The 25,031-nt window shown below is 40.3% G+C and overlaps 4 protein-coding genes across 7 annotated transcripts in view; 2 read left to right on the forward strand and 2 right to left on the reverse strand.

The window, feature by feature from the left end:
- The window catches only part of nsun4 (NOP2/Sun RNA methyltransferase 4), a 7,209-nt gene extending 4,615 nt beyond the window's left edge, over positions 1-2,594 (reverse strand). The window contains exons 1-5 of the mRNA XM_041992736.1: positions 2,468-2,594; positions 728-941; positions 472-610; positions 230-384; positions 1-123 (exon numbers count right to left, since the gene is read on the reverse strand). The exon at positions 1-123 is cut by the window's left edge and continues 38 nt beyond it. Coding sequence (XP_041848670.1) covers positions 1-123; positions 230-384; positions 472-610; positions 728-941; positions 2,468-2,560 — 724 coding nt within the window. The 5' untranslated portion in view covers positions 2,561-2,594. The remainder of the gene's footprint in view (positions 124-229; positions 385-471; positions 611-727; positions 942-2,467) is intronic.
- Positions 2,595-2,721: 127 nt separating this feature from the next.
- On the forward strand, positions 2,722-4,234 carry LOC121644649 (cytochrome b-c1 complex subunit 6, mitochondrial-like). Its single transcript, XM_041992737.1, has 4 exons — positions 2,722-2,882; positions 3,222-3,281; positions 3,663-3,824; positions 3,904-4,234. Exons 1-4 carry the CDS (start codon positions 2,835-2,837, stop codon positions 3,934-3,936), a joined length of 303 nt encoding a protein of 100 aa, XP_041848671.1. The 5' UTR covers positions 2,722-2,834; the 3' UTR covers positions 3,937-4,234.
- Positions 4,235-8,214: 3,980 nt separating this feature from the next.
- Positions 8,215-8,944, forward strand: LOC121644650 (microtubule-associated serine/threonine-protein kinase 3-like). Its single transcript, XM_041992738.1, has 2 exons — positions 8,215-8,406; positions 8,495-8,944. Exons 1-2 carry the CDS (start codon positions 8,220-8,222, stop codon positions 8,530-8,532), a joined length of 225 nt encoding a protein of 74 aa, XP_041848672.1. The 5' UTR covers positions 8,215-8,219; the 3' UTR covers positions 8,533-8,944.
- A 13,124-nt stretch (positions 8,945-22,068) lies between these two features.
- Positions 22,069-25,031, reverse strand: part of LOC121644965 (SH3-containing GRB2-like protein 3-interacting protein 1) — a 40,546-nt gene continuing 37,583 nt past the window's right edge. For all 4 annotated transcript variants that reach the window (XM_041993230.1, XM_041993231.1, XM_041993229.1 and 1 more), the window contains 3 exons: positions 23,175-23,239; positions 22,913-23,077; positions 22,069-22,829 (listed from right to left, as the gene is read on the reverse strand). In XM_041993230.1, the coding sequence (XP_041849164.1) occupies positions 22,807-22,829; positions 22,913-23,077; positions 23,175-23,239 (253 nt within the window). In that variant the 3' untranslated portion in view covers positions 22,069-22,806. The remainder of the gene's footprint in view (positions 22,830-22,912; positions 23,078-23,174; positions 23,240-25,031) is intronic.

Genomic DNA, 25,031 nt, shown 5'->3' on the forward strand with positions numbered 1-25,031 from the left:
TGCCATCAAATGAAGTGATGCGTAGCTTCTCGTTTGTCAAAAAATGTTTAGGGATGTAGCTGTGGAGGACCTTTCTGAGTCTCATAGTTCGAGACACAGATGAGTCATTCACGCACAAAAATCCTGTAACACAACACAACATGGTGGTGGATCATTAACAGAAAAGATACAGGCAAACGGCCACAGAGGAACGGGTTTGTCGAGAACCGAGTGAGATCAGTCCACTCACTGATCATCTGAGTCTGAAACAAAGCCAGGGTCTTGCCACCTGGAGCAGCGCAGAGGTCAAGCACAGCGTGACCCTCACGGACATCCAGAGCCAGACATGGCAACAAAGATGCTGCATCCATCAGATAATAACCCAGCAGGCCGAACTTGTCTGGCCTTAAAGGAGCAGAGAAATGATGATTAAACTATGTTTTAGCAAGAGGCTGCTTCATCAGTGATAGATATTTTTAGACTTTTATTCACCTTGCAGGCTTGAATCGTGTGACATCCCCTCTAGGAAACACCAAACACTTTACATTTGGACTGAGATGTACGGGAGATATCTGATCGCTGCATTCCTCTTTAACTCCAGGTTCTGAGTTTTGCTCAAAGGATGACTGAGCTGTAGAGAAGATGAAAAATGTGAAATATGATTAAAAAAACTGAAAGAAAGAAACAAACACAAAGGAGTGAATGTGAAGGCCACACTTGCTGGTGAATACTGGAAAGGCACACCTACTCTGCCCATCTCTGATGAAGTCTCTACATCCCTGGGCTTGGAGAGCTGCCAGGCCGTCATCTTGGGAGAAGTTATTCAGCAGGGCTCCATATTTCCGCTCTGACAACAGGGCAACTCGGACTGATGGCCACAGCGGCCCTAACTGGGCAGGGTAGGTGGCATCAAAGTGCTGCAAAGCTAGTCTGGTGGGGGGGTATTTGGGACGTGTAGCAGCCTGGTAAGTAAGTAAGTAAGAGAAAGAGAAAGATTAATTTTTCTTCATGGTCTGCCTTACGAGACTTTTCTTTTGCAATTCAAATGTTCCATGGTTATTATACATTCACCGTCCACCTTATCAGCGCCACCTGTTCAGCTGATTAACACAATTATCTAATCAGCCAATCATAGGGCAGCAACTCAACACGTTCAGTCATGTAGACATGGTGAAGATGACTTGCTGAAGCTGAAACTGAGCATCAGAATAAGGAAGAAAGAGGATTTTAGTGACTTTGAACGTGGTATGGTTGTTGGTCTGAGTATTTCAGAAACTGCTGATCTACTGGGATTTTTACACAAAACCATCTCTAGGGTTTACAGAGAATGGTCTGAAGAAGAGAAAATAGCCAGTGAGCAGCAGTTGTCTGGACCAGGATGTCTGGTTGATGTCAGAGGTCAGAGGAGAATGGGCAGACTGGTTGGAGATGATAGAAAGATAAGCACTGGTTCTGATCAAGGTATGCAGAATAACATTTCTGAAGGTTCAAAGATTCAAGGATTCTTTATTGTTGTCATTCCACACAAGTACAAAGACGTGGGTAGAACGAAATTAGTTACTCCAATCCCAAAGTAGGCCCTCAATAATACACCTAAAACATACAAAATGTCCAACCTATTGCATGTTTTCTTGTTGCTTCTGACTCAGGTCATCATTGTAAGTAAGAATTGGTTCTCAATTGACTTATCTGGTTAAATAAGCAGAAGACCACACCAGATGCCTCCTGTCAGCTAAGAACAGCAAACTGAGGCTACAATTCACACATTCACCAACACTGGAAAATAGAAGATGGAGAAATATTGCTGGTCTGATGAGTCTCCATTTCAGCTCCACATTAAGATAGTAGGCTCAGAATTTGGTGGAAACATCGTAAAAACATGGATCTATCCTGCCTTGTAACAACAGTTCAGGCTGCTGCTGGTGTAATAGTGGGAAGGATATTTTCTTGGCCCAATTTGGGCCCCTTAGTACCAACGTGGCCTGGTTTAACCACCACAGCCTACCTGAGTATTGTTGCTGACCATGTTCATCCCTTTATGACCACAGTGGAGCATCTTCTGATGCTACTTCCAGCAGGATAATGCACCATGTCACAAAGCTCAGATCATCTCCATCTGCTTTCTAAAACATGACAATGAGTTCACTGGACTCCAACGGCCTCCACAGCCACCAGATCTCAGTCCAGTAGAGCAGCTTTAGGATGTGGTGGAACAGGAGATTCTCATCATGGATGCAGCCGACAAACCTGCAGCAACTGTGTGATGCTGTCATGTCAGTATGGAGAAAACCTCTGAGGAAGGTTTCCAACACATCGTTCAAATCTATGAAACCAAAAATTAAGGCAATTCTGGAGGAAAAAGTGGATCCAACCTGGTACTAGCACGATGGACCTGAGTGAGTTTAAGATGATATGTGGGAATTAAAACTTGTACTAAAATTTCCTCAAATAACAAACATATTAAAAATTTAGTTGGTTAAGAACGTACCCATTTTTCTTTCACTCTGTTCCGTTTTGGGGTCAAACATCTTAAATCTTTAGCCTTTCTCACTAGAAGTCTGGTGTCCAGGAAAAGCGCCATTACGCCGTACGACAAGTTATTTGGTCCGACTTTTCTGTTACTCAAAACAACGGTTCCGTACTCGGGGTTGTAGATAGGCGGGACTTACACATTAACCTGCATATGATTAGGCTTAACAAATGTCAATCATATTTCTCAACCAATAGAAAAGGTCGTTGGACGAATCTTCTAGTCGTTTCCGGAGTGTGATCGACCTCGCGTCCTCAAGCAGGGGCACCTGCCAGCTTTGGACTTCTTTCTGCCTACATTTTTGCCAGATTTCAGACACCTAAACATGGGTTTCGAAAGAAGAGCGCTCACATACGGAGAACCCGACGACGAGGTATTGAAAATATGTCATTATCCGTCTATTTGTGTTCTTCTCGCTTGCGTAACCTAACCCAGTTGTGTTGCATACCTTCCTTAAGTTAATGGTCAGCCTTTTTACATTTTGAGGTATTGTATGTAATTGAGATGTCGTCGGCGACTGAAATGAAACAATATGAGTTAAGGAGTATTTTAAGTCTTGTTTGGTTTTGCCATTACATATACATATACTTTTTTTTGGTCCCTTTTATACTCAATCGTAAAACAGACTCCAGTCTGGTAGCATTTAGTAGTTGAAAAGTGTTTTATTAATCCACTGCTGTGAACTGTTATGACTTTATTTGCCACTGCTTAGGAAGAAGATGCACCTGCAGAGGAGGAGGAGGAGGAAGAAGAAGAGGAAGAAGAAATGGTGGTAAGTCACATTAAACATAGAAGAATAGTTACTTAATGGCTGAATTTCGCCAAACAACTGACTCTGTTAAAACTTTTACTTGGATTTCAAGCAGACTTTGTAGTCCTGGCTCCTGTATGTTTACATTATAGCTTTGTTTGCTATTTTTTGTTGTCCCAGAAAGATAAGTTTCCCATATTCTAACCAGCTGCATCATTAAAGTGAAAGAAAATGTATTATTTTTTATAGTGCTAGCTTAAGAGACAAAATTTTTTGTATTTGTATTTGTGAGTCATTTACCCATTAACTTAATCCTAAAGTCACCTTCATGAAGCGCTTTAATGACTCCATTGCGTTGGAGTATTATTTAAGCACGTCACATTTCCATCTTGTGCCTTTCAGGACCCTCTAGAAACAATACGAGCAAAGTGTGAGCAGACTGAACACTGTGTGCACTACAAGGAGCGTCTGGAGATCTGTGAAGCCAGGGTCAGCTCCAGATCCAGCACTAATGAGGAATGCACAGAAGAACTCTTCGATTTCCTGCATGCACGGGACCATTGTGTAAGTGTGTGTCACACAAAGTGATAAAAAAAGGTGGATGACATTCTGCTCATATTTTTGGTTTCTTCCCTCTTTACAGGTTGCCCACAAGCTGTTCCACAATGTGAAATGACCTGCCTGTCCAGTTACCACTTGGTAGATATAGAATATATTTAAGTGTTAACACTGTACAGTAAAAAGATTTGCACTTAAGTTTGTCCTTCTGTTATTTTTTATAATTAAATGCATCCTCACCTCCAGTGCAGACATGTTGAAAGTGTCAGAAGCAGCAACAACATTAAGAATTGCTTAAAACAAAAGCCCAGAGTGTCTCTTATGATGTTAGATCATATGCAAAAACAATTGTGCTGCTCAGGCTTGGTCATGCATAATGTTGTTCTGGCTAGAAAATAAAGTTTTTCTTTGGTTTACTTTTTGGCCTCTTCATTTCTGAACATTTGAAAAGATTAAAAGTGAGCATAATAAACAGGTTAAACAATTACAGCATTTCAGATTGGGCAGAAAATATATTTTTTTCAGTTAACCATTAAAATAAATTGTCATAAGTTGTTTAAAACATTGCTTGAATACATATGAATGGTTCTGAATTTCAAATGCTGACAAACTGAAAACCCACTTTTGAATGGAGGCAGTTAGTGTTTTGCCATCAGAGCAACTAAAAAATAACATGGAAAACTGGAAGTCTCACAGGATCTTTGCCCTCTCATTCTCCACCACCTTGGGAGGTGTTTCCCATTGTGACATAGGGGTCTCCAGCCCATATTCTGCACAGATGTTTCTGTACACTATGCTGGTTACTTGGTTATAGCGTTCCATGTATTCTTTGCCTGCCAGTATCTTGCACCCTGCTTTGAGGTGCTGGATTGTTTCCGAGGTGTGGTAGATCTAGGCCTTGATTGCCCTGGTACTCAAGGCTTGCTCCTGCTGCTATTGATTACCTCTGTACTGTCCTTTAGTCCAGCTTTCTCTATCCCTGTGATGGACACAAGCACTTGGCCAGCGGAGACAAGAGGACAGATGGACACAGAGGGGGTTGAGAGCTAGACTGATGTCCTCATTATGAGAACCAAAACCAGCCCTCACTGCACCTCATCATTAACCTTTCAGCTGTTTTTGTCCTTATATTAAACTGTTGCGTAAGTCAGAGTAGAAGCCTAAACTGGGTTCATCCCTCTTTCCTGGATGATTATATTAATTATAATCAGTCTTGGGCACGTCACTTTTACATTACAAAAATAACTGTGATAGTAACAGAGGTACAGCTTTATAAAAGTAATAATTACAAATAACTACTCCATTACTTTTTAAAAAATGTTCAAATATTTCCTTTTAACAGGATTTCAAATCCATCTGCAATAAAACCGAATATTAGATCTGACTGACTGAAATGGAAACCTGGTGGAATAAATGACTAACAGAAAAATCATGGACACTGATCTCAGGCTGCTGCAGGTCGCGTCTCCGCCTCCTCCTCAGGAGCTTCACCTGATTCTACCTGCTTCCAGCCACCGTGAGGAAAACCTTGTTTCTGGTCACGATGAACATTTCTCACAACACTCTCGTCTCTTATCTCTGATGGAAAAATGATCAAAACTCTTCCTCTGTTTTCTCTGGACTGGCCGTTGCTTATCGTATAAGATAGCTGTCAAAAAGACGTATGCATGATTCTAAGATTTGTAGTCGTATTTTTGTGTTAATAAAAGTTTTGTGCACAAATCAAGGCTGTCATATATGTGCGTCTGGTCAATTTTGTGGATTAGGAGTTGTTTTATGTGAGTATGAATCTTAAAGCTGTGAGTGCAAAATCTTGTGAATACAACTCCAATTTCTACGAAGACAAAGTCTCCTATTCTGTGTGGACACGAATTCACGTTTTTGGGTACGAGTAGAAAAGTATTCAGATGAAGTCACAAGGGAGGAGTAATCGATCTGCCGATTGTACAAAACACAACAAGCTCCAATTTCAAAGATGGCTGAAGAAATTGCAGCGGGAGGAGCTACCGGCTCAAGTGAAGCATCACAGGTAAGATGTTCAAGCGGTCTTTATTTATATATTAAAGAAAAACATACTATTTTCAATAATATTCTTTGATTTAAAGACGTACTGCTATAGTTTGCCATGTCGGGTAGTGCTAGCATTAGAAGCTGGCTTGTGCTATTAGCATTCATGTAGCGTGGAAACTATAAAATGTTTATTCTTAGACAATGTCGATTGAAATGCGACTTTTATGGATTTATTAATTACGCTATTTAGTCGATCAGTCTGTCCTCGCCAATCCTCTTTTCCATTTACCCCACTCCCTTCGCCCGCCGAAGCTGAGGATAAATCAATCCATGTACCGGTGAATAACCGTATTTATTATATATGTCATGATATGCATATTTATGTAATCTTCTCTGCCATAAACACGATATTGCGGGGGTTGCGGGGGCGTTTGAGTGACGTGACCTGGGACGCCGATGGAGTGAAGAGACTTAATTCCTCCCAGTAGAAAGTTGCAATGGATTTCTTTAACCATCACTATTACTCTGAAGTTGGTTAAGTACCGCGTAAAACCTCATAGGGCAAATATCTGGCATATTTCCTCCCTGAGCATCATCTTTGTCATCTGATCAACCAGCGGAGCACCGTTGCTAGGGACGCCAATGCCCCTAGCAACGGTGCTCCGCTGGTTGAGGAATTAAGTCTCTTCACTCCATCGGCGTCCCAGGTCACGTCACTCAAACGCCCCCGCAACCCCCGCAATATCGTGTTTATGGCAGAGAAGATTACATAAATATGCATATCATGACATATATAATAAATACGGTTATTCACCGGTACATGGATTGATTTATCCTCAGCTTCGGCGGGCGAAGGGAGTGGGGTAAATGGAAAAGAGGATTGGCGAGGACAGACTGATCGACTAAATAGCGTAATTAATAAATCCATAAAAGTCGCATTTCAATCGACATTGTCTAAGAATAAACATTTTATAGTTTCCACGCTACATGAATGCTAATAGCACAAGCCAGCTTCTAATGCTAGCACTACCCGACATGGCAAACTATAGCAGTACGTCTTTAAATCAAAGAATATTATTGAAAATAGTATGTTTTTCTTTAATATATAAATAAAGACCGCTTGAACATCTTACCTGTGATGCTTCACTTGAGCCGGTAGCTCCTCCCGCTGCAATTTCTTCAGCCATCTTTGAAATTGGAGCTTGTTGTGTTTTGTACAATCGGCAGATCGATTACTCCTCCCTTGTGACTTCATCTGAATACTTTTCTACTCGTACCCAAAAACGTGAATTCGTGTCCACACAGAATAGGAGACTTTGTCTTCGTAGAAATTGGAGTTGTATTCACAAGATTTTGCACTCACAGCTTTAAGATTCATACTCACATAAAACAACTCCTAATCCACAAAATTGACCAGACGCACATATATGACAGCCTTGATTTGTGCACAAAACTTTTATTAACACAAAAATACGACTACAAATCTTAGAATCATGCATACGTCTTTTTGACAGCTATCTTATACGATAGTTGCTGCGTCTCCTGGATGTTTGTGTGTGGCTGCGCACACTGACTGGGTCCGCTCCTTTACCGTCAGCCGGGCGGTGACCCAGGGAGAAGGGATGACGAGCAATGAGGAGGAAAGCGTTTGGGTGGAAAGAGGCTTTACCAAAATAAAAGAGGCATGGATCTTTCAGGACAAAATTGATCATAAAAGTTTACAATAAAGCCATATTTTTTTCACATTTCTATCAGCTTGTAGTCTGCAAAGTGCAACGGTGTCCATTGGAGGTCTCCTAGTTAACACGGGACGATTAGTTGGACTGGACCAGAACTCCTCTGCCCAGAGAAAATCTGCAGCAGTTGTTTGAGGAATCATGGTAATGTGAAGTTTTCTACTGAACAATTAAAGGCGAACATCAACATTATTTATCAGGTTGGAACATTTCTAAGTTTCTCAGAGAACCAACCGATGGTTTGTTCCGTGGTTAAAAGGAGCGTTCTCACCGAACTAGCCGTCGGATCTGAGCTGGTCACCCGGCTATGAGGCCAGATCAGTCTCAATAGGAATGAACTCACGCCAGGTTTTTCACAAATGCACATGCTCTGGTTTGCATAATGGCGTGAGTTCATTCCTATTGAGACTGATCTGGCCTCATACCCGGCTGATGGCCCTGTTTAAATGGAGCGAACACTCCATGATAAAAGGTGCGGACACACTTCGCGACCACCCGGTCGCAACTTTTCTACTTGGATGTTGAGAGTATTCTCCAGTTTCAGCCCTATCACTCAACAAAATGAATCAGTAACGCGCTGTCAGTAACTGAACCGTTACTAAAAAAAATAACGCCATTATTTTAACGCCGTTACTCCTGCATCACTGATTATAATATGAATTCGTTCAACTTAAGTTTGCTGTTTTATTGTAGACGGCCCATTCTGTTTGCCCTCCACAGTCTTCGGCCACGAGCTTCCTCCAGTTCCTCGCAGTCGGAGCGCAGTGCCAGCCAGCTGGTGATGAACAGCACCCAGAGCCTGGACATCATGCCTCGCTTCGCCATCTCCGCTGAGGAGGAAGGTAAAGCTCGTCCAGCCAGGAGCTCCTGTCCCTTCTTCTTTTAGTGTCAGTGGAACTTCAGTGCTCACACTCTGTCCTCCAATCACAGACGAGGTGGTTTCCAACCTGCGCCGCATCCGACTCTAGAGCAATAGCACGGGCACGAGGCCGACCTTCCGGAGAGGAGCTTCCCGACGGATTGCACACCAGCTCGAGACCCCAGAAAAACCCAGATCCCCCACAGGAAAAGTCCTGAAGTCTGCTTTAGTTTCTGGACTTTCGCTCATCATCACCCCAGATAAAGAGACAAAACCAGCTGAGACGGGAGGGTCCAGTAAATACATGTTCCAGTTACTGTCATGTTTGTTAATAAATTAATTTAGATATATGAGGACAGCCTGATGACGTCTAAATGACACAATAACCCATCAGTACTGGTGCTGGTCTGACTCTGAGGATTCGGGGGTTTAAAAGTAGGAGTGTGGAGTAAATTTGAATTATTGATTGTCCTCTTTCTCCTCAACCAGACGACTCTGCTGATCCTCCATCAAGCCCCAAATCGTCCTTGTCTCTGTCATCCAATCTGTCCATCAATATCAGCTGCCTCAGGCCTCCAGTGGTCATCCACAGCTCCGGGAGGAGGTTTGGCTTCGCACTGCGAGCTATCAGGGTCTACATGGGAAACAGCGACATCTACACGGTCCATCACATGGTCTGGGTACGTTTCCATGTCTCTGTGAATTTTTATTCATGTGTTTATTGGACAAAAATACACCCACCATCCCCTTCATCAGGTCCGTCTTCTAGTACCGGGTCGTCCCCTTCATCAGGTCCGTCTTCTAGTACCGGGTCGTCCCCTTCATCGGGTCCGTCTTCTAGTACCGGGTCGTCCTCTTCATCGGGTGGCCTTCTAGTACTGGGTCATCCCCTTCATCGGGTCCACCTTCTAGTTCCGAGTCGTCCCCTTCATCGGGTCCGTCTTCTAGTACCGGGTCGTCCCCTTCATCGGGTCCGTCTTCTAGTACCGGGTCGTCCCCTTCATCGGGTCCGTCTTCTAGTACCGGGTCGTCCCCTTCATCGGGTCCGTCTTCTAGTACCGGGTCGTCCTCTTCATCGGGTGGCCTTCTAGTACTGGGTCATCCCCTTCATCGGGTCCGCCTTCTAGTTCCGAGTCGTCCCCTTCATCGGGTCCGTCTTCTAGTACCGGGTCGTCCTCTTCATCGGGTCCTTCTTCTAGTACCGGGTCGTCCTCTTGATCAGGTCCTTCTTCTAGTACCGGGTCGTCCCCTTCATCGGGTCCGCCTTCTAGTTCCGGGTCGTCCTCTTCATCGGGTGGCCTTCTAGTACCGGGTCATCCCCTTCATCGGGTCCGCCTTCTAGTTCCGAGTCGTCCCCTTCATCGGGTCCGTCTTCTAGTACCGGGTCGTCCTCTTCATCGGGTCCTTCTTCTAGTACCGGGTCGTCCTCTTCATCAGGTCCTTCTTCTAGTACCGGGTCGTCCTCTTCATCGGGTCCGCCTTCTAGTTCCGGGTCGTCCCCTTCATCGGGTCCGCCTTCTAGTTCCGGGTTGTCCTCTTTATCGGGACCGCCTTCTAGTTCCGGGTCAGACCCCCTTAACCCTTGGTGTGATGGATTGAACAAGGTGTTGGAAACCTTCCTCAGAGGTCTGGCTCCATATTGACGTGGTAGCAGCCTGAACTGATGGAGATCAGGTCTCCTCTAGGAGTTCAGCAGAGGACAAGAGGCCGACAGCAACGATAGAGATGATCAAATCCAACGTTAGTCGGCTTTAGAAAAAATTTTAAGAAAGCTGCATCTGTTTCTGGTGAAGCATCAGGGTGGTGAACATGGAGAAGAGAACAGATGTCACCAGTGTTTGAGCTGCAGCTGGAGACGGTCCTGGAGAAGAACCTGGAAGAGATCCATGAAATAAATGAAAATGACTGATAGGAGAGGTCACTGATTTATTTTCTTTATTTTAAAATATTTTTAAATTGAAAAACAAACCTGGATGTTTGTAACAGTTGAATTATAACATTTAGAGCCAAAAACAATCTTTAAAATAAAAAATAGAAAATTTTCCTGTTGACCTTTTAAGATTGTACCCACCACATGGTTAGACAATTTCACCTGGAAAGCATGAGGTTACGTAATGAAGCACAGAATTTAGGGGAAGACACCCAGAAAACTCTGAATTTACGAAAAAATTAAACAGATTTCATAATATTCTGACATAACAGTTTGACGTACGTAAATAGTTATGTACGTTTCAAACATTGTCATACATCGCCGACCTTCATTCATCCATGCATCTTTTATGTTGTCATGAAGTCAGTTCATCCACTAGTGGTCTGACTTGGGATATCACCCCCACGTTCTGACATCAGTTTCAGATGGCGGTCGGTGGCGGTAATGCGTCACCATGAAGCTGCCCTCATCTCTACAGTCCTCTTCTTCTTCTTCCTCCTGTTCCTTTTCTTCTTCCCTGGTCACATGTCAGCTATTCTGCTCAACACTGCTCCCATGGTTTCCAGTGGTTTCGCTCTATTTGCTGTGTTAAGCAATGGATCTGCAAGGCCCCTGAAAACGGACCAAATTACCCACGAAAGTGTCCGTCCTTCTGCATTGAGCATAAATGGGCCTTAAGGGGTCCAGCATGAGCGGAAACAATATCCCCCATGTCAGTTTACCGTTCTTAGCTGCCACCCGGTGTGGTCTTCTGCTGCTGTAGCCCTTCTGCTTCAAGGCTGCATGTGTTGTATGTTCAGAGATGCTGTTCTGCAGACCTTGGACCCAGTGCTTATCTGACTTCCTGTTTCCTTTCTACCAACAATCTTACCATGTTCAAAGTCTCACAAACCCCCATTTTTCCTCATTCTGATGCTCAGTTTGAACTTCAGCAAGTTGTCTTCACCACGTTTACGTAACTACATGCTGCCATGTGATTGGCTGGTTAGATAACAGGTGGACAACAGGAAGTAGCTGATGAAGAGGACCGGGAGTGTTTATTCTAATTAAGATGCATAAAAATTCAACTGTAGAAATGACATAGAAGTCTTTACAGTGTTTTTTTTTGTCCACATATCGGTCTCTCCATCATGTTGGGCCAGCTCTGTATCTTATAACCAGTTTAGCATCTGGTCCAGTTGATAAACCGTGCTTGTGTGTGACTTTTGTTTTGGAGCCTAAGCAAACCAAAAACATTTGGTGCATTCATTTTTTTAAACAAACCTTTTCAGGTTCATTTGATGGTTGCTCTACTGTTAATGTAGAGAATATTTGGTGTCTGCCATTCAGTGTGTTGAGGATGGCAGTCCAGCACACGAGGCAGGGCTGAGGGCAGGTGACCTCATCACACATTTGAATGGGGAGTCAGTCCAGGGACTGGTGCACACTGAGGTGGTGGAACTCCTGCTGAAGGTATGAAAACTTTTCATTTCTTTTTAATAAGACTTTTCCAGCTTGTTTCAGATATGTCAACAGTCCAAACCCTGTTCTTCCTCTTGTTAACAGAGCGGCAACAAAGTGACTCTTCAAACTACTATATATATATATACTATATATATAAATATTGGTATATTCCCAATATTTTCCATATACACATCTAAAAATAAATTTAAAAAAAAAGGGAACACTTAAACAACAACACTGACTGACCATCAGTTCCACATGTTGTTGTGTAAATGGAAAAGACAATAGGTGTAAATTAAAGGCAATTAGCAAGACACCCCAATAAAGGAGTGGTTCTGCAGGTGGTGACCACAGACCACTTCTCAGTTCTGCTTTCTGGCTGATGTTTTTGGTCACTTTTGAAAGCTGGCGGTGCTTTTACTCTAGTGGCAGCATGAGACGGAGTCTACAACCCACACAAGTGGCTCAGGTAGTGCAGCTCATCCAGCCGCAGATTCACATGTCCTGCTGTCTTTTAAGTTTTGGCCACTGCGTCTGTTGATTGATCTTTTGTGCAGCACTTTGGTCATCCTTGTTGTTTTTTTAAGGACCTTTATAGATAAATTGGTATGGTATGGTTTGACAAAAATGTGTTTTTAAAAGATTCATTTTTAACATACATGTTTCTGCCTAATAGCAAATATCAAATCCAATTTTATTTATAAAGCACTTTTCGTGCAACCCATAATAAAAACTAATTTAAAAAAGCCTTCACACACCATTATTTAAAAACACACACCTTATTGTAGTCTCTTTTACACACACTCACTTTTTGCTTTGAACTACCACACTAATAATATCAATAACTACGAAGTCGAGCGAGGGGTGAGCAGAGGCGCATGCTTTGAGAGAGTTTAGTCTCTGCTCGTCACCATTGTTCATCTTATAAGGCCCCCTTTGCTCAGTGGACATACCCCTCCTTTATACTGGGTGCGTGTGCATCATGTTACGGTTGCGCCACGACCTCCGCTGCTATTCGCGGCCGTTTCAGTCAGTGGTTTAGTTTCCACTGGGTGCACCACAGCGTGTATCAGAAGCATCCCAGAAGTGCCTTGTCGCAGCTCTCCGCTAAATTTACGCGCCGTTCGATGCTGGAATTATACCGGGTGCATGTATGTCATGTTGCAGCTGCGACACGGTTTTGTTCCAACCTGCGTGGCTTGGCATTTTATACCGGGAGCATGTCAGGTATGGAGCGCCCATGAGTGCAGTCCACCGCGAGATCACAAAATCACAGGAGAAGTGGATAATCTGCTCCCATGTCTGATTTCCATCTGCCCCTATCTGAACTGTGGAATTGACGCATTTTGGGTGCGTGAAGCTTCAAAAATAGACTTGGTGCATAAATTTAGCGGAGCGTCATGGCAATGTGCTTCTGATGCGTGCTTGCGGGTCACCCGGTATAAAACAAACCATTGACTAAAACAGCCGTGAATAGCAGCGGAGGCCGCGGCGCAGCCGTAACGTGCTTCACACGCACCTGACTTAATTCCACCTTGACGCTTCACGCACTCAGAATGCGTCAATTTCCGCAGTTCAGATAGGGGTAGACAGGAAATCAGAACGAGAGCAGTGTAAAAGCCTCCGGTAATTTTCGTTTACCCTGGAAGTGGAGAACTCCTCCTATGATTTCGTGGATCCTGCTAAGTGGACTGCACTTGCAGGCGCTTCACACCTAACACGCTCCTGGTATAGATTGCTGTGCCACAAAGGTTGGAATAAAACCATGGTGCAGCCGTAACATGGCGCACACACACCCAGTGTAAAGGAGAGGTTAATCTGTCAGGATGCTTTTCTGCTCACAAATATCATACTGCTCCATCGTGGTGCAGAAATGACTCCTCACGATGTTTTCACTCATGGGTACTATTTAACTTGCTCCTGTTACGTTAGAGCGAGTAAACAGTACCCGTGAATGAGAGCACATGTACAGTGCTTTAAACGAAGCCTGATCTACTTCCATTGATACGGTTCATTTGGTGCAGTGTGAACGCTCATTCACACTCTGGTGAACAAGCAGACCAGAGTTCAAAGAATGCTGCATTTTGATCAAGAACATGGCAGCACTGATGTACGTCATATAAAAAACATGTGCACATACATTACACTCTACGTTCACTTGCACTTCGGCGTCTGAGGTTTACCCAGGGGAAGTCAATCACAAAAACATAGATCAAAAATAAATAAGGTATCCTGTTTTTCAGTATTGTTACTGTGTGTGATGTAGTCAGGACTGATTCCTTCTACCTTTACATGTCTGATCTCACCTTTCAGAGACTCAGTGGTGCTCCCCTCATTCAAAGTAGAAACCCCTTCCCATAACATTGATGTCTTATATACATCTTTATGTGATGGTTATTTTACACTGGAAGTACATTTTGAGATCAGAGTAATGTGTATATTCAGGGGTTCAAGTTAATTCTGCCTTTAGATTATCTGTCCATAAAATTCTTTTTTAGTCTTCACCCTGTTTCTTGGCACTGAATGATTTTGCAGACAGACTATGCTGCCATGTTTATACACATCAGCAAAGATATGTCACCAAGCAATTTCATTTTATAGCTGGCTTTGTAGAACATACTATAATTTTTAAAAAATATTTTCAAAGAATAAATTAAATTGCTCTCACATCTGTTTTTCTTTCTTCCTTTTCTTACATTATGATCAGCCTGAGAAGAGAAAATTTTTTTCATTTAACCCTCTAAGAACCTAAGTCATAAAACTGTGACAAACACAAGACCATGTAACCAGAAAGAGAGTTTAAACCTGCATCACCTATATATGTGTGTATATATATATATACATATATATAATATACGGCAATCTGTGACACCACAATATGAAATTAGATTTTTTCTAACAGCATGACTTAAAAAGTTGGTAAGCAGTTTGCAATAGTCCTTTAACATCTGCAGGCACTCTTTTAATGACAGTCTAATTTGCATTTTTAAATCATATGTAGATATTTAAGAAGTGGAAATTACATGGTGGTTCCACAATTTATCTTTAACCTGATCTGAAAAAAAACAACCCACATTTTTTTAAATAAATTTATTTAATTTCTTTAGATAATAGACCAGAGAGGTGTCCCATTCATTCATTCATTCTTTCATTCATTCATTCATTCATTCATTCATTCATTCATTCATTCATTCATTCATTCATTCATTCATTCATTTATGGGCTCCAAGTTATGCTTAAATGTGGTGTGATAAAGTTGAAAAATAGATGATTCTGTGCAGTGTTTGGGACTAAATTGTGTGATGACCTCAGGAATGTGTGCTGAAACTTTGGTGTAGCATGTCAAACTTGGCTTATCTGCAACAAGGGTTTACTGTTACACAGCCGGTTCAAAAGAACTTAAACCATACAATATTGCCATCTAGTGGTTAAGTATTGTTACTGATACTACAAATCAGAGCGATGGCGAGATTAAATCTTAATGATGTGCATGGCACTTCTGGCAGCTTCTAGAGGATGAGACGAGATGCTCCTACCTAAACTGTCATAAACATTTACATCGACTAAGAACTGATCAATGCATGTACTGTAATAACTTTCTTTGTTGAATATTGAGCTGCACCACCTTTGTTAATCTGGTGTGGATTAATCAGAGGTAAAAAGGACCACCACAGACAGGTTAAGAGTACTAACAGGTAAATCTTTATTAGAATTAAAAAATAGCCAATCTAAGACCTCTGGGACGGCAGGCCAGGAAGGGTGCCCCAGCACAGCTTCTCCACAATCCTGGACAGCACTGCAAACGAATAGAAAAGTCACACCCCTATAAGAGGACAGCACACAGGACTAACAGCACAGCAACCGGTACACTGCACACCAGCTGATTCACGATTACACCACCCCTTCAGGACCACGACAACAGCAGGCAAGTCAGAACTCTTTATCACTGTAGAGGGAAGCGGAGCGCTGCCCAACCAACTGGCTAATTAATTAAAAATTATTAAAATATATTAAATATATATATATATATATATATATATATGTAGCGTTAAGCATCATTAAACATTAAAGATGTTTAATAAAGTTATTAATTTGAATAATTTCTTGGAATTATTTATTTATTTCCTCGTGGGGCACCACCACACAGATAGCTTTCCTAATCTAATGGCTGTGTGGACACCATTAGAGAACTAAATTAATTAATTTAATAAATTAATTAATTCAAGCTAGAAATCAATCAGTTATCAATCAATCAGTCTCAGGACGCTAATAAACGTGAATTCTTACGTCGAAGGGACCCATAACATGGTTCAAAGGAGAAGTTCACAATAAGCAGACCAGTTTAGGATAAATATGGAATATTTATTACTAAACTAATAATGCATAAATGAAAAGGAAATATTTACAAAGGACTTCGCATGGAAAAATGAATCAAACATTGGTAAATGCAGAATATGGAGTTCAACCCAAAATCTTATTTCAATGTGTCAGAATGAATGAAATGTATGCAAGAAATGAACAAAAGTTAATTAACCTGCGGTGTTAATTAAACTAAGGTTCAGGACTGAAAAAGCATCTCTAAATCCTAAAAGGAAAAAGGGGAAAACTGAATCTCATCTGTTTAAACTGGAAGTTTAACTAAGATGTAGAACTACTAAGGTCACTGTCAGACAACCAACCATTCTGGGAGCAAACAAGCAGAGAATTGATCCGAGCAGGACTCGTCCAGTCCTGTTTGGATCGAGCCGACTTACGACCGTTGTGGTGACTCTGATGGCAAGTGAGGAAGTTGGCGCAGGTGGTTTGGATCCCGAGCGACTTCCAGAAGGCCAGAAGATGTGTCACGTGGTGGTCCGAAGGTTTGGATCAGGCAGCTCTGCGGATGCGGACTCTCCCGCGGCTCGGCTGGTGGTATCGATGATGGACAGTGAATGACTTGCTGTGATATGGCAAAGCTGAAAAGGTCCAGCTTTAGGTCAGTCCAAAAAAGAAGAAACTCTGTAGGATCTATTTAGGATCTATATTAAAAGTCCAAAAGATAAAACATAACTCAAGAAAAGCGAAGTATTAGCTGGAAAAAAGGAATGAACTACGGAGTCCAAAAAGAGCCAAAAATTGTCAATCATGCATCTGGTATGCAGGCACAAACTTTAGTATCGGTAGTGATGTCCTTCACATCACTGCAAACTTAATTCTCTGGTAGCATCTCTCTCTCTCTTGCGTTCAGACGAAGTCCTAACTCTGAAAGAGAGCCATGTCTGGAGAGAAGGGAACTTGAAGTCCACTTGAAGCGGCGAGGGCCACGGAGGAGGAGAGGAGCCAAAAGGAAGGGAGAAGAGAGCGAAGGAGGACGAACAGAACTAACTAAACTCTTTGTTCTGAGTTTAAAAGTGTTAGTTTGGAGACCCACCCCGTGGAGGGATGTGTGACCATTATCTTGACCAATAACAGTCTTGTGGGCTGGTTTTGGGTCAGATAGCAGATACAGAGGGGCTGGTCTGATCATTTTGTAAAGAGTTATCACATTAAACATTTTGTGAATATATCCATATATCCAAGTTACTAAAGCCTTAAATGAGACATCATTAAAATCCATCAGTGAATCATCGAAAAGACAAGAAAAATAGTAAAAAGGTTATATCTCACACAAACACAGAAATAAAGTTTCAGGTCACCAATTAATCAAGCTTGTTGATTAAACCTTGTACAAAATGATAATGATTATATGCATGCACATGGTATCAAGATAAAACACACACATATATATATGTATCTATTTAAATGAACATTGTTGACTAGTGAAAGTATGATCTTTTACTCTTCACACAAAGTCTTTGTCTCCTCTTGCTGGGACATAGAGAAACATTAAGACACTTTATTACCCTCTGGAATGTTAAGATGAACGTTTCTTGGTGTGTCCAGGTGTTTTGTTAAAGGGGGTTTCCGCTTATCAGTTGAAGAAAAACTCAAGTTTAGTAAGAAACAGTTTCAAAGTGGACATTGGGATGAAGAGTTGCATCTGGGATCCTTTGGTTGTTAACTAAAAAGCAAATTTATGTTGCAGAAGATTAAAGTTCAGAAATTTCCCAGGTCTCGTAAATAACCTAATGAAGTCCTTTCCAGTCCATGTTGGGGAGAGTCGACCTTTGTTGACCTGTGGAGCTGGAAACCAAGTCATAAATTGGAGTCAGACCCCCACTTTTGGGAGTGAGAGTGTAATAATAATACTATTTTTTTAACTTCCTCTCCTGGAAACAGCCATCCAGGAACAATCTTCTTGAGATGTTTTTAGCAGGGAGTAAATCACAAGTTTGATCACGATACAACATTATATCGACTCAGTAAATAACAAATGAATTTTCGATCATATTATAAAAAAGATTTTTAAATAAGAAAAAAACTTTTATTCTTGAGCTCAAACAGACATTTAAATGAAAAACAATTATTTTATTTAAAAAAAACAGATTATTACATCCTATATATTTAGCTTTAAAATGTTCACTCAATGGAAAAGTAAACTGAAAGAATAAATTTATGTTTGTAGACATTAAAGCACAATATAGTGTAAATATTACTCCTATTTAGAGTCTCAAATTAAATATTTTTACAGCTTAGTTGTAAAAACTTAAGTAGTAGTCTGACTTTGTCAAAGTAACACACCACACATTTGGACATTTTCCTTGTTAAATAAAAATAAGACATTTTGGTTGTTGAAACAAAGAAAATGGAAAAATGTCTACATTATTTTGTAAATGTGTCTTACAAATAATTACTGTTTAATCAATATTTTCAATTAGGATTTGTATGGATACAGATTGATTTATTGTTACTCCTCTATTATTTAGTTTTTGTTTTAGCTCCACATTCAGATGGTAGGATCAGACTTCAGCGTAAACATCATGAAAACATGGATCCATCCTCCCTTGGCTCAACGCTTCAGGCTGCTGCTGGTGTAACGGTGGGGGGGATATTTTCTTGGCCCACTTTGGGCCCCTTAGTTCCAACGTGGCCTGGTTTAACCACCACAGTCTACCTGAGTATTGTTACTGACCATGTCCATCCCTTTATGACCACAGTGGAGCATCTTCTGATGCTACTTCCAGCAGGATAATGCACCATGTCACAAAGCTCAGATCATCTCCACCTGCTTTCTAGAACATGATGATGAGTTCACTGGACTCCAACGGCCTCCACAGTCACCAGATCTCAGACCAAAAGAGCAGCTTTGGGATGTGATGGAACAGGAGATTCTCATCATGGATGTGCAGCAACTGTGTGATGCTATCATGTCAATATGGAGCAAAATCTCTGAGGAATGTTTCACACCTTGTTGTGTCTATGCCACCAACAATGAAGGCTGTTCTGAAGGAAAAAGGGGGTCCAACCTGGTAGCAGCAAGGTGGACCCAATAGTGTCCAGTCAGAGTATCTTTGAACAAATTAGAGAGTAACATATTTCTTATATTTTCTCTTCTTTATTACAAGTAAAACAGGAATTACATTATATAGATTTTTTTTCCATATATTTACTTTCAAAATCTTTGGATGAGATATTTACAGGAAATGTTTGCATATTCTGATTCTAACGCAGTGAAAGATTACAACCCAAAAGTTGTAGAAAAACAAAAACTTACAGAACACATTAGATATCAGAATCTTAGTGTATGTCCAAAGATAAGGCAAACAAATATATATAACCATTGCTGACAAGGAAAAAAAGTGTATTTTTTCTTCCTCAATTGAAAGAGTCTTCTATCTTTTTCTAAAGACCTAAATTAAATCTTATTCCTGCACCTAAACTGTGAGCCAACACATTAAAACATTCCAAACAACGTGATGTTCAAACACATGTCAAATGTGGCGTGGAGTGATGAGCCATTTCACGGATTAAACTGAGGTTGTGTTTTGTGTGCATGTCAAACACAGGGGAATGTAAAACACCTACAATATGGCATGGAATAGGTATATTAATGACATGCCAATTTCAATGACAATACATTTTTGAAGGTGCATTGACAGCAGAACAGTGAGCAGAGGCTAAACGTGGAGGTAAAAGATCTCCCCTTGTATCATGGCACACTTACAATAACAAACGCATCATGACCTTAATGAAATGGACAAACTGGTATTGCGTCGATGAGACAGGTGATGGACAAAATGAAGCTTCCATGCGGCACCGTTTGGATTAATCAACAGGAACACTTTTTTGTTTGTACAAGAAAACCTGCATGTAAAACACCAGATGAAGAGAGCATTGTGTACCGTTACAAAGAACCAAATGCAGATCATGAGTGCTGACATCAACAAACCGAGACACAATCACAGACACATCCATATGCCCAGAGAATTATTTAAAACATTGCTTTCTATGTACACTTTTTACACTTAAGTTTTTAAATATTGCTATTAGAAAATGATAAAACATTTTTAACAGGGTGGAAAAGGAAGAAAATAAGACAAATGATTAAAATAGTGCTGTCTGCATGACAGAGACTTTTTCTTTACTCTGCAATGTCCCCATTTATCCTACTCAATACCTCTATCAAGAACATGGCCAAAGACATTTGTTTTTAAGCAGCATCAAAGGCAGAAATCATCAACCAAGGTCCTTTCTGCATCTCTCTGGAAACCTAAAGGTCCTTCTCATCAACATATGGCACTCACACATCTGACTCTGCATGTAGCTCACATATTTAGGGTCTTTTAAATGTATAATTTTAATAATCCACTATCCAAACAACTCCAGCGAAAGTAGCAGCTTCTGTTTTTTCATCTAAATCATTGTTTTTTTTTTGTTTTTTTTTTATGCAACCATATGAACAAAACACCAGCTGAAATATCACGTAACCTCAGATATCTTGAATTTCCAACCAATCAGAACTTCATTCTATAATTTGTCAATATGTTTGAAGCTTTAGTTATCAGACACAAGTCCAAATAAATGATTTCCAGAGTCTTCACTGAGCAGCTTCATTGTATTTATGAAAAAAATGATGTCTGAAACACAGGAAAAAGTTGTTATAGAGGGGGGGGGAAGAGAAACACATAAAATATACAAGTGACAGTGTCACCATAGATTCCATAATTAGAAAATTAGTAATTAGTAATTGGTGAGGGTGCCATGATTGGGTATAATAGGAAGGTCCACCTGTGATTAATCTTTTTTTTTTTTTTTTTCCTTCTTTTTTTTTTTTTGCTAAACTCCATTAGAAAATCATCAGTAAGGCAAAGAAAATTGTTTCTTTGTGCAAGATTGCAAAGAATTTTGGTCTTTCAGCATCTACACTGTGCAGTATTGGGAAAATGTTTAGTAAGTGCAGAAGTCTCTGGGCGTAAAGGTCAAGGACACATACCAATATTGGATGCACATTACCTTTGACCTCTCAGACAACACTGCATGTTACCATGATCTATATAGCCATATGGCCTTAGAAGGTACCCATGAAAACTTTTTTTTCACTCAACTGGCAGAAGTGTAACCTGAAACTGTATTACAGAAGGAAAAAGGCATGTATCAGTTCTGCTTAGGATTTAATCTCAACTGCATAAAAAAACAGTGGACACGTCTGTGGTCAGATAAGTCCATCTTTGAACTGCTTTTGGGAAAACAGACATCAGATTTTGTGTACGAGGAGAAAAACCAATGAAGCTGTCATCACAGAAAGCAGCACAAGTCAGAGTCTGTCATGATGCAGGGGTTTAATATACACCTGATGCAGAGATGTTATAATGGCAAGTTGGAGAAAGAGATGTTCCAATTAAGGAGATGCCTTTTCCTTGGAGGTAAGTGGTTATTTCTGCAGGACTTATGACAGTGTGGCCTGTGAAGACACTGCAAACCTCTCCATTGGATTTGTGTCTGTTAAATAAAGGTCAGCATTAATTCAGACATTACAGACTGGAACATTTCTCAGCTTTAATGGAAACAGGTTTCATATGTTTTTTTGTTTTTTTTTTCAGTTCTAAACAGTAGTAATATACTGATTCTGTTCTTTACTAAGTCAGACCAGTTTAACTGGTTTACTCCCACTAATGGCTCCCTGCTGACATGATCGAGTGACAGCAAAACACCGTTGTAGTGTTAAAGGCTGTATGGGTTTGTATGGCATTGTGTATCTTTGCCTGTTTTTAGCACAGAGAAATATTTTATTTGCACATAAATTCATATTTGTAGAAAAATATTTTAGTTTCCCCCTCACATCTATTATTTCTAATATTTTTTAACTTGTTTTTGTATTTTTGATTGCTCCAATACTGTCCTACTTTTTTTTTCAATGCCATTTATGTGCCAGTTGATCATGACCATGACCCATATTTTAAATGTTCAGGATAAAACCCACAGCAATTCTGTATCAAAAGCATCTCAAAATTCAAAGTGTTGATCTTCACCCCAGTTTTTCAGATCATTTGTAAAACTGGTATAACATTTAAAAAGCTTTCTGAACAAAACAGACGCTCTCAAATAGTGGAAATTGTAATTTGGGGTGGCAGTATTAATCAGATATTGTCACATTACCTACAAATTATCAACATATAGTGGCAAATCAACCCTATGCAACATTTTTATCCCTTTTTCCACCCTTCTCCACCTCATTTAGGATTGTTCCAATATCATGCTATATTCACATTATCCTTAACAGTGCATTTGTAGTGACAACCAGTTAGACAAAATAAACTTAAATTAGACTGGATCACTGTATGAAATCCACAATTAATTACAATTTACATCTTACAAGAACAAAGAATCAGGGTTTTTCAATATTTAACTCCACATAAGGGCTTACGTGTTCCAAGTGCACAAAACTATTTGTTTTCACTCGCATGAACTCATCAGGAGTCCGTCTAGTGAATATGATGTTAGAGAGTCAGATATTATCATTTCTTGTTCTAATTCTCAACCATTAGTTCAAGTGGTTCTCTCTCAAATTCTCAACTGGAGAACGTGGGATGGATTCAAAGTCTTCACAGTCAAATGCCGCTGAATTCTTGGTTCTATTTGCAAACAAGTCTGCTAATTATCCGCCAAATATTTCCCTGTGAGACAAAAAGAAAGATGTCAGGGATGTTCAACCTGCGACAGAAGACAGTCAGCCACTGCTTTGGTTACTCAAACTGACCTGCAGCGAATCTCTTCTTCACCAGCGATAACCGGTAGCCGGTCCCAACCAGCTGGATGTCGCACCCTGACAGAGTGCTCCCCTCGCTGGTGAACTGGACTGTCAGCTGGGAGGGTTTACAGGGACCCTCTACCATCTGGAACCGGCCCAGGAGAGCCCCTACTCCTGCACAAAACAGACGTACCATACAGTATTAAAGTTTGTATGATAAGATTATAGTTTTAACTAATGATAAAGAAAGAACGTGACAAAGAAAACTTGCCTCCATTTTCAGACCTATGAGAGAGGCTTGAAATTTTCCACAGTATGGTTTGCTGCTCTGGATTCCTTAATGAAAAAATAATTCCAGGTTACAGAGGACATATTGTCTGTTCTATAGAAAGGTTAGAAACTAGGGATATAAATCATATCAATATTTCTATATCACATAAATTCTGTAGATAAACGATTTGATGTTTTAATGTCACAAATTCTATCAACTTGACTGATATGAGACAGTATCACATGCTAATTTAAAACAATACTAGTTCTTTGTAAATAACATTTTGAAACATAGGTTTCAATAGTCTAAACAATGTTGGTAAGGTTGTTATTGGAGATGCTGATTAGTGAAAATGGACAGAGAAAGTTCAGAAAATGAAGCTTTAGAAAAAAGAGATGCTGTGGTTTTTTTAACGTTTAGACGTGAACCAAACAGCTATTTACTGCAAATTTTGCCTGTCCATTGTTTACGCTACCTCTCACCTGCTAACTGCTGGGATAGGGTCCAGTTTCCCTATAATATTTTGTTAAAGGTCAAAATAAAGACTTCAGATAAAGAAACTAAATTACCTGCCTATTATTTCTTTGATCAGTTGTTAAATTGTTAAAATGTTTTTTCTTCTTTCTTACAATGTACAGTTCTCCTGACAATGGAATATGCTGCTTTTAAATTATCTGCAGCAGTAATTCTTCTCTCAATCAGTGGAAAATGTGATTAACACCAGTCATGTATGGGGGGAAAAAATGTATCAATACCGTGAAGCCATGACATATCATTTTGGTCATACTGCCCAGTAGAAAACAAAACAAAACAAAACAAAACAAAACAAAACAAAACAAAACAAAACAAAACAAAACAAAAACAAAACAAATGGAAACAATTTCACATGTTTTTTTGTTTTTGTTTTTTACAGATAAGCACTGTATTGATGATTGGTTGATATTTTCACTTCGGATGTGTGCTTTTGGTTCATTAGTCACTAAACTGATGTATCAATGCAGATATACGGATTAGTACACCCCTAGTAAATGCCTAGAAAAACGCAATTAATAAACAGACATTTAACAGTGAGACAGGAAGTAAAAATAAATACATACATTAAATACAAATAATTGTATGTGAAATTTCCATTTTACATGTTAAACCACCAAATATCATACTGAGGTGGCTCTTAAATAAAGCACCAAAATATAAATTTAATTTTCTTACTTTACAGTCTTCAAGAAAAAAAGCTCAATGAATCTTCTTTTTGTCAGTTTCTAAGTGAGGAATGTGGATATGCAGATGTTCTGGGAGGTACCTCCATAGTTATTGTTGGTGACTAATCCTGAACTTGGGCATATATATACACACACACACACACACACACACACACACACACACACACACACATATATATATATATATATATATATGCATATATATGTATATAAACTCATTTTGCATCTGTTTGTTTGTTGTTTCCTCCTCAGGCCAAACAACCTTAAAAGTAGGGTAGGAGATGCCTTCTAGGAGCAATTTTTTTCACTATAGTACTTCAAATCTCCTTCACACCCAGATTGCAGCCAATTAATTAAATGCTCTAGAAATAAAAAAAAAATTGTTAGTCACCTGTAAAACAGACAGGACTGAAATACCATCCAATCATTTTAACTGACCCGCTCTAAAAGATCGGCTGGTGATATGTCTAGCAAACTCAACTGCCATTTCCCCCTCCCCCTCAAAACCTCCGCTCGTACCCCTCTTCATGCATGAATCGCACGTTCTCAGAGGCTTGGAGCACTTGTAGAGGCAACAAAGCAAGAGCCACAGCTTGGCTAGCTTACTACATCAAATTATGGTACACACCTAAATGTA

This window comes from Melanotaenia boesemani, chromosome 8, assembly GCF_017639745.1.
Source record: "Melanotaenia boesemani isolate fMelBoe1 chromosome 8, fMelBoe1.pri, whole genome shotgun sequence".
NCBI classification, from domain to species: Eukaryota; Metazoa; Chordata; class Actinopteri; order Atheriniformes; family Melanotaeniidae; genus Melanotaenia; species Melanotaenia boesemani.